The sequence below is a fragment of the Bombus bifarius genome, unplaced genomic scaffold, assembly GCF_011952205.1.
Source record: "Bombus bifarius isolate JDL3187 unplaced genomic scaffold, Bbif_JDL3187 scf7180000007974, whole genome shotgun sequence".
NCBI lineage: Eukaryota > Metazoa > Arthropoda > Insecta > Hymenoptera > Apidae > Bombus > Bombus bifarius.
Window position 1 is genome coordinate 2,190,985 of NW_022884360.1, and position 14,742 is coordinate 2,205,726.

Below are 14,742 nucleotides of genomic sequence, written 5' to 3' on the forward strand. Positions count from 1 at the left end.
ACATAGGAATATCTTTCAAATACAAATTCACTAATTACGAAACCTAAATAAAAACCTAACCAACAGATAATAAATTGAAAATCAGATTATCTTTTAGAAACTAAGTGCTACAGTACGTGATATAATTTTATTAATTACGATAAGATGACCGCAGCTAGTACTAAAAAACGTAGAGTTTCCAAAAAGAACAAAATAGCATGGCGTAAATATGTAGACATGAAAGATGTTGATAAATTCTTGGAGGATTCTCGGCTAGAAGAGAGGTTAGGTTCTTTTGCTTCTCGTGATAATTCAGAATTATTCGTTGTTTCTACAACAACTCCAGTATTGTCAAAGAAACAACGTAGAGAATTATTGAAATCGAAGGAGCCAAGGTGCTTTAGTATTTTAAAACCTCATACAGCTGTCCCAGACCCAATATCGAAAAGAAATCGTGTAAGGACAAGGGAAGAAAGAAGAAATTCTCGATTTAGAACTAAAGAAGAAAGAAAAAAAGCACAGATCTTGAAAAGGGAAGTTATTAAAAGGTCACAAGAACCAGAACAAAACGCAAAGTGTGAAACAAAATGATAATACATCTCTTATAATCTTCCGTTCCTGTATTTTAACCGAGGATATAAATGTTTCCTAAATGTACAAAAAAGTAACGTTTTGGAAACAGTAATAGAAAAGGAAACAACATGTAATTGAAAAAGGATATTTTTATTACACAAAGTATTATTGTTAATGATATTTTGATTGCTTAACTAAAATTATATTTTTTTTATAAGTAGTCCAGAAAGTTTGAATACTTGTACATGTGTGTACAAAATTCTTACTGTATTACACATTACAATATTTTTAAGAAATATAATTTTTTAAACCTGTCATTTAGTATTTGTGTATATTCTGTATTTTACATGTATGTTAACATTTCAGTAAAAACTTCTATTAATTTTCTCGAAGTATAAGAAAATGTTTAAATAAATGAGAGAAATTCCTTATTAACAATTGTGTAATTCATTTACATATATAAAAATATTGTAAGAACTATATAATGCAAACCTAAATAAATGTCAATAATTTAATAAAATTTTCTAAATAAAATTTGTAGAAAGCTTAAGATATTTGCTTATTATTAATAGTTACATTACGTGATTTAAGAAACAAAGAAATATTTAAAATTAAAACTATCTATGTGCTAAGTATTCGTAATTTTGCGAAGTTAAATATACATATATATATATATATATAGATTGAATGTTTTTGTCACGTGGTTTCTTAATACTGAGTTATCTGCCAAAACGTCGTATTGAAGTTCGTTGATATTGGAAATGTTTACGTGCTCTTTTGCTCTGGTTACAATGTTCTATCATAATTCGAGAAAGAAGAATTTTTAATAAAATAATGGCATTTGTGTCTGTCTTTAAAGTGCAAGACTTTTGTAAGACGATAATTAATGTGTGTAATATAATAATTCCTGTGACTCTTTTCATACTAATTGCGTTTATTTTGATCGTATTTAAAAGGTAAGTGATTTAAATACTTATATTTTATTACTAGTAAATTATATGTTTAATTTTAATCATTTATTTTTTACGTCTTTTGATTATTGTTATTTTGGTATCAGGTTATCTTATTATTACAGTATCTCTAGTTTTATGTAATTTTGTGTTAAATTATTGTAAAAATATCATTCTACGTTCTTAAAGTTGTAATTTTTTATTATAGAAGTGAACATAAGAAATACTATTTGTGTTTGTATAAAGATTTTATACAATTATATAAATGATAAATTGTATATTTAACAACTTTTGTTATTTATATTATTATACGTAATTGAACATAATGGACAACAAGTTAGTGTATGGCAATTGGTAATAATATGCATACATTTGTGCATTTACAAGTATATACATAATTTTGTATGATGAGCAACCTGTTACGAATTAGATAAAAAATGTAAGATTACATTGGATAATTATAATAATATCATTAGTTACAAAAATATTGTTAAGCTAAGTTTATCGATTATGTAATATAATGCAGAATTTAAGATTTATTGGCATCGTATAATTAATGAAATTGTAGGGCTTATTTGGAAGAAGAACTACATCAATTTCTGATTTTTTGCATTATTAACTAACTTGTACATTCTATTATGTATTCCATTACTTTCTAGATGATTTTAGATTTTCACAGCGTTTTCAAGAAGAATCTGTTTTTTATTATTTTTGATTATATTTTTTATATTTCTTTGATTGTATCATTTCTTTCAATATATACATGCTAGTATGCGCTCTACTTTGGATATTTTATATAGTATATTCTGCAATGTTTTACATCTTTAAACATTTCATAAATGCATAAACATCCACAGTCTAGTTATTAGCTACACTGTACAATTATTCATTTACCTAAATCGTTAACTAAACAGTTTATAATCTTTGGTACAGTTTTGACGCAAATAGAAATTGTGAAAGATTTATTAAGTTCTTTTTTGAATGTAATGGATTGTACAGATTTAGTGGTAGATTTACTATCATTGTCACAGCGTCAAAAGCTGAAATCCTTCCACATTTTATTAATTCTTTTGTTAATAAAAAATAAGGAATATAATAAGCGACAAGATTTGACAAGGATTAAAGAATATAATAATTGCCTGATTTATCTACGAATTTCAGTTTCATTTGGGTACTTATTGTGTGTTGTCTCTATATAACCAGTGTCTTTTATGGGCTCGTTATATTAGAGTATGTCGGCGTGGCACTCGTGAATTTAAATGCAATAAGCGATAGTTTTAATCCAACCTATGAAATCAAGGATCCGTGCAGCGTTTGCAGTAATAATAGCTGCAAGAGACATAAATTGTTACCACATTCGACGAAAGTGAAAATACCGAAGGATCTTGACCATGCATTAGAACAAGTAATTAATCATTGCAATTCAATGCTTCATAAAGTTTCTTAATTTTTTAATTTTCCTTTTATTTCTGCAACAATTTTGCTTTCGTTTCTCTCATCCTTGTAATAATGAAATTTGTGGCAATTTTGTTTTCTTATCTTTTGCTGTAATGAAATTTAATTGGGTTTCTGTAACTGCACTTCCATTTTACCTTAAAACTTTTCGGCAAAAATTAACAAATAAAGTTCGTATTTAATTACTGTCACGCTTCGTATATATATATATATATATCAAACGAAAAAAAGAATAGATATAAAATTTGTTTCCACAGCTTCTGGAAGATTTATTGCAGAAATATGTTTGCGCATGGTACTCGGATTTTTCGACGAACGAAGCGTTCGTACAACAGCTTCGTTTGGCCACAGCTACTGCAACGAAAGATATTGCAGTTCGGTTGCTTCGCACAGACGTGTCCAATGTCGTGTTTTACCATTTAATACCTCTAATATTGCAACATGCTCAAGATTGGAAAACATTACGCACAAAGATAAAGGATTTGTCGGATACATCTTGTTTCGGAAATCAACTGATCGACCATTTTGGTCGTGAGATACATCCAGCGAGTTACTCGCGTAAGGCAGAGCTGAATTATCTGAGAGGAATTGTAACAGCGTTTATACCGTATTTATTACCTGCCATCCATGTGTCTACTAACAACAAGGTAAGCTCTTGTAGAATTATTTATAAACGTTTATGAGATCGAACTAATGATTATTAAGAGAAGACCATTGTGAATTTCTCTTTTATAAATTGTTTATGATATACCCTAAACGAAATTTCACTTGCGAATTCCTTCAAAGTAAATTTTTATTCTTCCTGTGAAAACTTTTAAATGTTTGACTAAAAACTGATTGTACAATATAGTAAAGATTACAATCAGCATCGTAGAATTTTTTACGTTTTTTGAAAGTTTGGGACAGTAAAAAAATTAGGCGTGGACATAAACGACTAAATTTTTCTAGGGTCAGTGTAAAAATATATTTGTCCATTTGCGGGTTAAGAGAATATTTCTTATCAAATCGCTCGTCATTATTTAATAAATATTTAATATTCTTTAAGAACTACTTTATTGATGTATACACATATAAATTGTTACTCTACTCACTACTCTATGGATTCTCAGAAACTACGCTGATCAACTTCATAATTTAAAATACATAAAATTTGTATTTTATTCACCTTGGAATTCAATTGTTTATGCTACCTACTCATAAATTATAAGATAATACATTTATGAAAATAGCATTTCTTTTCTGAAAATTCTTATACTAATTCTATACCTTGATAATGTGAAGTTAATAACTTTATATAAAAATGGAGTTGATCATTTGGAATCAATTACAAATAATGCGTGTGTTTATTACGAACACTGATCAAGTGGCACACATTGTGAACTGTTTGTGTCTCTAACAGTGCCCTTTACACACCTACAGCCGCTAGTAGCTCTATTGCATACCTGAAAAGAATTTATTATCAGAGAACAAATATTATGATGCAGTGTACTGATATCATATTAATAATTAATAATTGCAAACACTCACGATTCGAGGGCAAAACTTGCGATTTGGTTGTGGATTACTGCAGGTTGGCTCGCATAGTGTTCCACATATGTGTCCTTGTTGATTTTCTGGACATTCTGATTCGGCAGTTGAGTCTTGGATTGAATCTAATTTCGGGTATTTACGAATAACATAGACGAAGATGAAAAAAATATAATTTTGACCCTTCCACAGAATTCGTAAAATTACATTAGTAATTAATAGATATTTGAGAATATGAGGGAGTTTCAGTCCGAATGATATACAGAGTGTCTCAACTAAATGAGATCATCTAAATATCTACCTTATTTGTGTTTATATGCTTATATGAATGATATGAGAACTTCTGAGAACAAAGCTAAGCTATTTCAAGAGGCACGTGTAACGATGGAAAGAATTTTTTCTCAAGGTTACTTTTTCAAGAGATTTCAAGGCCATCGGTATATTTTTTATTCTCTATATAAAAGTATTAAGATCTTTATGTCGGGAGAGATATAGAATTCTATTCAAAAACATATCGGTGACATTGAAATCTCCTGAAAAAATGATTTTGAGAAAACATTCTTTTGAGAAGAAAGGGGGTGATTCTACGCGAAAAAAGAAGTCGAAAATATAGAATAAAAAATTTTTTTTTATTTTTTTTTTTTAATTTTTCCATCGAGACAACGATCTACAGTGAGATCCGTTATAACGTACCGCAGGCGTACCGAGCGAAAATTCAAAGTCGATTTTCTCGAAAACAAAGCCTCGAACGAAAAATTTTTATTCTATATTTTCGACTTCTTTTTTCGCGTAGAATTATCCCCTTTCCGCTTGTACCACCAGTTACCAACCACCCTGTATATTTCTTCGTTGAAAATCATTATACACACTACTTGTAATATTCATTTCATGTCAAAATATCGAGAGGAATATATGTTTTGGATTGCCTCGAGGAAAATAAAAATAAAAAAGAAAGGGAAAAGTTGAAGATGATCCAATTTCCATGCAAGGATAAATCAAAGTATATCAAATACTTACAAATACCAAGAATCATGACAACAAGCAGAGAAACTACTAGGCATCGAGACATAGTAACTTCTGATAAGAATATTTGCTTTACACTTATTGAGCTCTTCCTCGACTTTGAAAAGTTGACACCGTTATCCTCGATTTTTATACTGCAGTTTCTCTCATAGTACACGTATATTTGGTCATACGTGTCTTTCCCTTGGTGATAACACGCGCGCATGAATAACAAGTTTTGATAAACTATTTGACAGTTGGTAGTTATTTATGTAAGGTTTTATCAAACCATTATTTATATATTTATTATAAGATTAGTCATGTCAATGTTATTAATCTTATCATACAGGTATGCCAATTTCCCTGTTCATTAAACATGGAGATAACGACTGTTGTTCTTTTACAAGGTGACACACATATTGAGCCGGCTTTCTCATTTTTACGCGCGCGCGCGCGCGTGTGTGTGTGTGTGTGTGTGTTTGGGTGAAGGATATCTTTCTGCACTTGCGGCCTTGAACTTCTGCAAATACACACAGAGAACAGAAGCGCCTTTTAGTCAAGAATATCCCTTATCTGAAGCGATACGGAAGACACGGCTAGCACTGAACCGTGAGAACATTCGATGAGCAATGTTTGCCAAACATTTTGAGGAAATTAATTCTTTCCCATGTCAAAATTTTCACGGTACAGGTATAAGCAACCGGAGCAATCATGAGAACATCACGAAGAGTCATCGTGTGACTGCGTGCCACGTTCTTTAATTAAGAAGCAATATAGTAAGATGCAGTAAGAAGCGAGCTAAAGTTTCCTTTCGACTCAATCATCAATCCTGCGGAATTTGTGAGTTGATTTTCAGTTATAGAAGAACTGGTAAGGTAAACACGTGCAGAATTGGAGATTGGAGAGCAAAGGAATACAGAAGCAAAGAAGTAAAGATGAGCAAACGGGTGTAGCGAGGAAGGAAAGAGGCGGAGAAAAGAAGAGAGCAATAGAGATAGCAGAAAAGCGAGAGCGAGATCAGAAGAAGAAAGGAGAATAGTATGAGGTGAATACAATAGTAAGGTTAGAAAGAACAGAGAGCGCTGAAGTGGCGCGAAGGTAGGTAGGTAGGTGGCAGGAGGTAAGTAAACGGTTGAGATTCTTGGACAGTAAGGAGGAGAGAAAAAAGGAGAGATCAACAAAAGGGGAAGTGAAAGGAGAGATGAATCGGTGAGAGATAGAAAACTTGGCGGAATAGATCAAAGGGCTAGAAGAGGAGACAAGGGAGGAGAGAAGAAGATAGATGGAGGAATGGAGGGAAGAGATGATGGAAGACAGAAGAATATGGAAAGAGGAAACGAATAAATGGGGAGAGGAATAGGAAAAGGAAAGGCTGAAGTGGGCCAAAGGGAGAAAGAAGGGAGCTGGAATGGAAAAAGTAGAAAAGGAAGAGAGAATCAAGGAAAAAGACCGTGGTAATAAAAGAAGTAAGACAAATAGAGAGAAAGAATGAAACAAAAGTGAAATAATTTGCGAAGAAAGAAATGGTGGCAGCAAGAGCGAGAAAGACAAAATCAAGAGGAGACGATGATATGACGCAGTAGATTAGGAAGTTGGTGAGACAAAAGAATGCACAAGTCGGCCTAACTTCTGTTTTTGGTTTCCCATTGCCAGTGCGTCAAAACTGAACAATCGAAACCCTAAGATAACATGTTACTACATCCATTTATCCACGACACATACACTTGTAACCTGTAACTATCTTTTGTCAAGAAGCTAGTTGTACAATGTAGCAAAGACTTTAATAAGTAACCCAACATTTCTCTACATGTTTTCAAAGCCTAGAACAGTAAAGAAATTAGGTGTGCACATAAAGATTCAGCCTTTCTAGGATCGGTACGAAAATACACTGGTGTGTTTAAAGGAACGCTGGTTTTTCGCCAAAAAATTGATGATATTTAAACTATTCTAACTTCGTAATTAGAAAACATACGACGATCATTCCGGGCTCGTTTTGATGCGTGAAGCTTCTACTTTTGGAACACTTATTTTAATTATCCCACAAAGTTCTTGTATCATGTGGCAGAGTGGCATAGCGAAGATGCTTCTCCGTTTCGAAAATGTGTCAAATTCAATAGATTCTACAGGCATTAACAATTTTTTTGGCGACTAGAATCATCACGGACTTGAAGATTGGGGTATTCCTTTTACAACGACTCATGTAAAGTTAATGTACGATTTTCTTTCGCCGTTTTATTGAATTTTGGATGAAAGCGTGCCGCCGGTATTAGAATAATCCAACGTACATCACGTGGAGGTTGTATAGTCGAATTTGTATGATTCAGACGTATGCGTGTAGTTGTACGTATAGCGTGTGTGATTTATGCATACATTTAGCCAGTGTTTTTAGCGTGTGAGTAGGTAAATGTTCAAAAACCAGTTTCCCCATTTTTGCCTTGCCACTTCCTGACATTTTTCTTCTTATGCATGTTTGTCTATATGTGGATTAAGAAAATATTTCTCATTAAATCGCTCATCTTTATTTAATAAACATTAAATATGCTTTAAGAACGTTCTTTATTGACACATACACAGATATAATACAAACAGTTACTTCACCCTATAAATACTCAGAAATGTTATGCTGATCATTCCATTAATTCAGTTACATAACATGTTTTTGGAATTCTGTTATTTATGCTATCTTCCCATGAGTTATAAAATTATAAATTTATATGTATATCGAATACTAATCTTGTACCTGGATAATGCGAGAGTGATAACCTCATATAAAAATGGAGTTGATCAATTCGGATGAATTATAAGTAATGCGCGTGTTTATTACGGACAATCATCCAGAGGTATTCATGTTTTGTTCCTTTTGTTTCGGGCAGCGCCATCTACACGCCTAAAACCTTTAGTGAGTTTGCATGCATACCTGAAAGGAATTTATCAGAATATAATTTGTCATTGTCAGAATATAGATACTACTATGACGTGAATGTATCGATATTGTAATAATAATAATTACGAACATTTACGATTTTAGGGTACAATAAAGGATTCGGATCCTAACCGTTACTATCGCAAGTTGGCTCGCAAAGTGATCCACATATGTGTTCATGTTCATTTTTCCTACAATCTGGTTTGGCATCGAAGTTTTTTTTTTTGAATTTTTACGAAAAAGGATATTTAGTTAATAAATATTTGAGGATATAAAGGAGTTTCAGTGCAAATAATATACAGAATGGTCCGCAACTAATGGCACAATTGGGTGATTCTTATTTGAAATTATTATAACGTTAGTTCTTTTTTCTGTCCTATTATATGACTCCGATGTTCTCGATTTTTATATTACAGTTTCTATCATAGAACACGTATTTAGTCGCATGGGTATGCTCCTTAAAGATAACACGTGCACATAAATAACAAGACGTGATAAACTATTCGATAGTTGGTCGTTATTTATGCGAGGCTTTATCGAATCGCTAATTGTATCTTTATTATAGGGTTTACCTGTGCGAATGTTTTCAGCCCTGTTGCCACTCAGATATATCAATTTTTCTGTTCATTAAACGCGGAGCTAACTTTTATGGTTGTTTTACAAGGTGACAGACGTATCGAGCCGGCTTTTCCACTTTTACGATGAATGTCATATATTCACACCCTCTTGCATTTCTTAGTTGTTTCAAATCGATCAATTCTTTGGCCAATCAAGGATCGAGTACGATAATTTATCATAGTGTTACTGCAAATATTTCAATTCCTGTCGATCTTATAAAATTACAGGATCTTGGTGAAAGGAATAATGAGGGAAGAAATATTAAGCGAATCCCGTTGGAGTCCCGTTTCATAGCTATCAGAATGTTTAAAAGGATTGAATTTAATAATGTAAATTGATTGAAAAAAGATTGCGAATCAAATCTACACATTTTTCTATTCTTTTCATTTCCGTCATTGTATCCTTCTAACCTGTGGTTTCTCAATAGAATTTTGATTTTATTTCCTGCTGTTTCCCCGACGAATTAAAGAAAATCTTATCCGATGAGTTTTTCTGGTTTTTTATGTTCTCAATATTTTCCTATTGCTCACTCTAGTATCAATAAGTATATGCTTAGTTAAAAGGTTGTTTATTGTACTCTTTTTCCTGATATTGCATAAATGTAGAGTGAATCACCTAAGAGTGAAAGCTGAAATGTTTTAATTTATAGTATCAATTATTATATTATATATCAGTATTAATTATATAGTATTAGTATTAATTATATTGAAAAATGCAAAATATGTTATCATGGACACTATTCTGAGTAACTGTTTGACGTCCTCCCTTGTCTTTCATGCGAAAAGTTTTACAAAATAAAAGCTAGAATATCTACAAAACTAATAGTTTTTCGACACAAGTAGATTAATAGCTTTTTTTCATAAAGAATTTCGATTTGTATTGTTTAGCGTATTAAAAAATGTATGATTTCATTTAAAAAAGCGAAGTTGACCTTCACGTGACCTTCGCGCGCCCACCTGCAGAAAAACTAACATCAGAATATGTCCTCTTTGTAGGCACTCAACTTTCATCTGAAACACTTTTCAATATAACTGTTGGTATCGAACAAATTTTAGCTCCAACTCTTAGCTGACTCACCCTGTATACTCATGTAGCTCTTTTGTAAGCGGAAGAAGCTAGATATCTTTTTCTTTCTAACGATATCTAACGATTTCTAACGATATCTTTTTTCAGCACAAAATTTGTTGTTGAAATTAGTGTAATCAGCTATAAAAAATTTCAACGCGAGCGTGATTATAAAATATTTCTTTTTATTAATGATGATAATGATTAGAGTGGAAAGGGGAGTGTAAATCTGTATTTTACTTTCAGGTCATACTTCGAGAAATTTTGGCCAATTGGATTTTGCTGCCAGCAATAGACGCGATTGCTGATCCAGACAATATAAATGCGTTAGTCGCGTTATCAACTCATCGCGATGTTCCAATTTCTAACCAAGTGGACGCAGTTAATGTACCGATGTTGCAATGCTGGATGACCATTCCAATGATGCCAAAAAACACGCAGAATCACCTGAAACCCTCTTTGGATGAAGTTTTAAATGATCCTCGTTTATTGTACATGTTTATGCAACACATCAAAGAGAATGGCCCTATGAATCTCTTTCAGTTCTGTTTAGACATTGGTAAATACATATTTATACATAGTGATAGATAAAAATAGTAGCACAGATTAAATGTTCCTTTTAAAAGTACAATTTTTTTGTAGTAAAAGTATTTGATGAATTCTAATACATATATCTATTTCCAGATGATCTAAGCAAGCGTATGTTAAATCCAGAAATGAGTTCGAATGCAGAAAGTAGTTTGTACACAGATATTCAAAATATGTATGCAACATATCTGGATCCTGAAGGCCCAGAATATTTACATTTACCAGGAGATATATCCATGGGCATATGTCAAAGTAAGAATACTTCGTTTTGAGAGTTCATCTGCAATACATGTGCAATTTATATTTATATATTATCAACATAACATGCTACAAAATATCCAGCTCTTACATTGTATGTCAACAACACTTCTAGTTTTAGAAAGAGGTCCAAAGAAAATTCAGGAAATGAGGACTTCACGACCATTTTATCAAGCACACCAAGAAGCCCATGCTTTATTAGAATCTACTTGCCTACCATCTTTCCATCATAGCTATCAAGTAAGAAAATCGAAAAGCAATTGTTCTTTATTTCCTATATAACCGTTCTCGTAATAATTCTTTCTTTATTTTACGTTACAGTTGTATGATTTATTATGCGGACAACCAGTTCCAAGTCGAGTTAAGCAGTCACCACGATTGAGGTAATCTTTTTGCACTTATAGACATAATAACATGTACAGTTGCCAATGTTATACGCTGCTCAAAATAATTAGGCGAATTTTTACTTCCTATATCTTAAAAAGTGTCTAATTTTTATTTAAAGCGTTACTAGTGGATCCGCAAATGCATCCTCAAAGATTGGAAATCATTTTCCGAAGATTGACGTTTTGAGATTATCAACCATAGACGGGATGTCATATCAAGATATATATCAAGGCGAGGAAATAGATTACCCTTCCCGTTCTTATAGCGAGATTAAATATTCCGATGACAGTTCCCACAGGAATTTAACAACATGGCGAGTCAATATTCCGCACATTGAAACTGGAGATAATCAAACATTATATTATTATGTCATCGCTGTCAATAATATTTCCGAAGGAAAATCCTGGACTGTGTTACGTCGTGATCAAGATTTTTACATTTTACGAACACGATTGGCAGAGTTTCATGGTGACAAAGAATTGAGCGACTCGCCATTACCATCAAGAAAGAATCCTCATTCATCATGTGCTATTAATAAACAACGATATGAAGATTTTCTGGAAAAATTACTATCAAAACCAGTGCTCAGGAGTAGCGAGTTGTTGTATAATTTCTTGACTGTGCCAAATTTGAAGCCTTACTTTACAAATTATAGCACGCCAGATATTGGTATATTGTATCAAAGTATGGCATACAAATTAAGAAAAGAGAAAGGTCAAAATTTGGACAAGTTTCTGGCAGTGTTTCTGGCCTCGACTAATATTAAAAATGAATATACTGATATTGGAGTTGAACCAGCGAATGAATCAACTGTACAGGAAACGGAGGAAAAAGGACGTCGTGATCTTGAGTTTGGAGTATTTGGAAACAATCTTGATTTGGATCTTAATTTTAGAACTTTACTTTCCCCTTCGTTAGAACGTTCTCACGTTAAGGGTGCTTCTTTCTGTATTGTAGACGCTGGTAAATGTTTTATCTTATAAATCTTTATAACGTGTGCCTCATTCTTGTATAAATAGAGTTTAGTGAGTATTACTGTTTCAGTGGTGAGGTTACTGAAAGTTCCATCGATGATTGATCGAGTTCTATGGATGATTGCTTCATCATCGCGTGCGAAAATAGATCCATATGTCAACGTTCTACTCTACAACGCTTTAGCAAAACTTCTAAGCGGTGGTCGTGCAGCGACCGTGGTAAAACTTCTGCACACAAAGGTATTGTGTGAGAAGAAGGATTCATCTCAAGTGAATCGCCGGAATTACTATGAAATCGCAAAAACAGGATTGTATGGTTTGTTGCCTTATTGGTTAATGATATTTTATAAGCCATGGATTGAAATAATGGATTCAATTTTGGACTCCTTACAAAATGCACCGCTTAATAAGCATCTGGCATATGTTCTTCTGGACCAGATTTTGATAAATATATTTCCAGAACTTACAGTTTAACTTGTATGCATATGAAATATACATACACTACTCGTCAAAAAGATTAGATAGTTACTTTTAATTTCTCAATGACGCGTGTAAAGTTTTTCGTCTGTATCGTTTAATATTAAAACATTATGAGCTCAGGATATGCGGTTCGTTGAAAATAATTAAAAATCTTATGAGTTTTAGTGTGTAACAAAAAAAAATTGCTTTATTTTAAGGACGAAATGATAACACATGTACAATAAGAAAATAATAATCAACATAAATTATAACTAACCATAATTACTTATCAAACAGATATACTTATTTAATAATGGGTACATCCCATTTGGTATCGATTTATATAGTTTGTGACTGTAATTTTGGCTTAACGTATCCCATTCGCGTACAATTGCATTTTTTAATTCTTGATTCCTGCGCAAACCATCACGCTGCCTCCTCCCATTTGTCGTCAAATTGCTGACATTGTCTCTTTTCTTGTGTCATGAAAATAATATTTTACCCCATCAGGACCATCCAAGTTGAATCTTTTTCATCTGAAAATGGTACCCTTCTCCATTTCTCTTTCCAATGCATTCTTTCTTTTGCAAAGCGTAAACGTTCTACTTCGTGTTTCGTTGTTAACGAAGGTTTCTTTTTCAATTTTAACCTCTTGATATTTTTGCAGGGTAGTAGAACTCGACGAACACTTGAAACACTGGCACTAACACTAGATTTTTCCATTATTTGCTTCGTTGTTAACTGCGAGTTGGAAGCTACACGCAAAATTGCTCGCTTATCACGATCGAATAACGATGATGGCCGATCAGTACTTTTTGCCATAATCTTCAACATTTTTTTAAGAAATTGCGTATTACTCTACGACTTCATCTTATTACTTTCGATATTTTTGTTACTGACAACTGTTGCTGTTTTAGTTCAAGAATTTGTTTTTTTTCAGACTCGTTTAATTTTTTTCTGCGTTCTACATACTTAGAAATTTATATAATATTGTACTGTAATCTTTACTCGTTGATAGATCATGAACTACTGAGCAATTTCTAAACATATTAACAAAGTGTGTTATCATTTCGACCTTAGTGTGGAATAGTTTTTCTTTGTTACACACTGAACCTCATAATATTTTTAATTATTTTCAACGAACCGCATATTCTGAGCTCATAATGTTTTGATATTATACGTTACAGACGAAAAGCTTTACACGCATCATTGAGAAATTCAAGATAACACACCTGGGTTATCTTTTTGGCGAGGAGTGTATATAACGAGTATATATAATATATAATTAATGTGGAGATTTTGAAGATTATAATGTTACATAACTAGTCATGAAAAACTAATTCAAAAAGATGTGTAAAATATATAAGGTAGTTTATAAAATAGCAGTAATAATTTTTTATGAAATTATTGTACTGTAAATATATGTAATGTTCCTAGGCTATATCAGATTTTGTCTAACAGTCTGTTACTTTTTTAGTCCTACTGTGCACTTCTGTAAAAATGCATAAATAAACATATAAATATTAGTCTAGGCTAGAATACCCCCTTAACTAAACAAATTATACATACATAATATAAATATACATTTAAAAATTCAAATAAAAATTAAATTAAACATATTTTCTTCTTCATTTCCTAATGTCTTTTATGAATAGTGCCACCACACATCATTAATGAAAGCACTGTCAACATATTGTTAGTAAACCCTGCATCCTGTATTCCTAATCTAAAAGTTTTTTTAAAACCTGTAATTGTGTAAAAACAAAGAAACAAAGATTAAATATTGAATCATTCGTAGAAATAAAACGCTCGTTTCTTATAGATAGTATGGTATATTTTATCCAGATTCTACTGGTATCATTACATACAGTTTTCTCTATACGTCTTTTTTTTCACTTACGTAACGTTTTTTTGTTTGTAGTCTTATGTATTCTTTGTTAATATAAAACACGTATATAAACATAGATCGAGTATATTGGTGTTT

The 14,742-nt window shown here is 32.1% G+C and overlaps 2 protein-coding genes across 2 annotated transcripts; one reads left to right on the forward strand and one right to left on the reverse strand.

Moving 5' to 3' along the window:
- Positions 1-1,246: 1,246 nt before the first annotated feature.
- Positions 1,247-12,836, forward strand: LOC117217091 (sorting nexin-14-like). Its single transcript, XM_033464396.1, has 9 exons — positions 1,247-1,508; positions 2,664-2,907; positions 3,215-3,604; positions 10,339-10,651; positions 10,777-10,932; positions 11,054-11,178; positions 11,260-11,321; positions 11,444-12,288; positions 12,370-12,836. Exons 1-9 carry the CDS (start codon positions 1,387-1,389, stop codon positions 12,771-12,773), a joined length of 2,661 nt encoding a protein of 886 aa, XP_033320287.1. The 5' UTR covers positions 1,247-1,386; the 3' UTR covers positions 12,774-12,836.
- Positions 4,228-5,621, reverse strand: LOC117217095 (cysteine-rich venom protein 6-like). Its single transcript, XM_033464402.1, has 3 exons — positions 5,502-5,621; positions 4,485-4,609; positions 4,228-4,399 (listed from the first exon to the last, which is right to left on the reverse strand). The coding sequence occupies exons 1-3, from the start codon at positions 5,551-5,553 to the stop codon at positions 4,304-4,306; spliced, it is 273 nt and encodes a 90-aa protein (XP_033320293.1). The 5' UTR covers positions 5,554-5,621; the 3' UTR covers positions 4,228-4,303.
- Positions 12,837-14,742: the final 1,906 nt, after the last annotated feature.

What these genes read in the sequence shown, in the direction of transcription:
- LOC117217095 (XM_033464402.1), bottom strand. Translation starts at nt 5,553, where the DNA reads ATGTCTCGATGCCTAGTAGTTTCTCTGCTTGTTGTCATGATTCTTGGT. An exon ending in TGTCATGATTCTTGGTATTT is followed by an intron (nt 4,610 to 5,501) that starts GTAAGTATTTGA and finishes ACCCGAAATTAG; the next exon opens with ATTCAATCCAAGACTCAACT. An exon ending in GCAAGTTTTGCCCTCGAATC is followed by an intron (nt 4,400 to 4,484) that starts GTGAGTGTTTGC and finishes AATTCTTTTCAG; the next exon opens with GTATGCAATAGAGCTACTAG.
- LOC117217091 (XM_033464396.1), top strand. Translation starts at nt 1,387, where the DNA reads ATGGCATTTGTGTCTGTCTTTAAAGTGCAAGACTTTTGTAAGACGATA. An exon ending in TCAGTTCTGTTTAGACATTG is followed by an intron (nt 10,652 to 10,776) that starts GTAAATACATAT and finishes ATCTATTTCCAG; the next exon opens with ATGATCTAAGCAAGCGTATG. An exon ending in CTTTCCATCATAGCTATCAA is followed by an intron (nt 11,179 to 11,259) that starts GTAAGAAAATCG and finishes TTTACGTTACAG; the next exon opens with TTGTATGATTTATTATGCGG.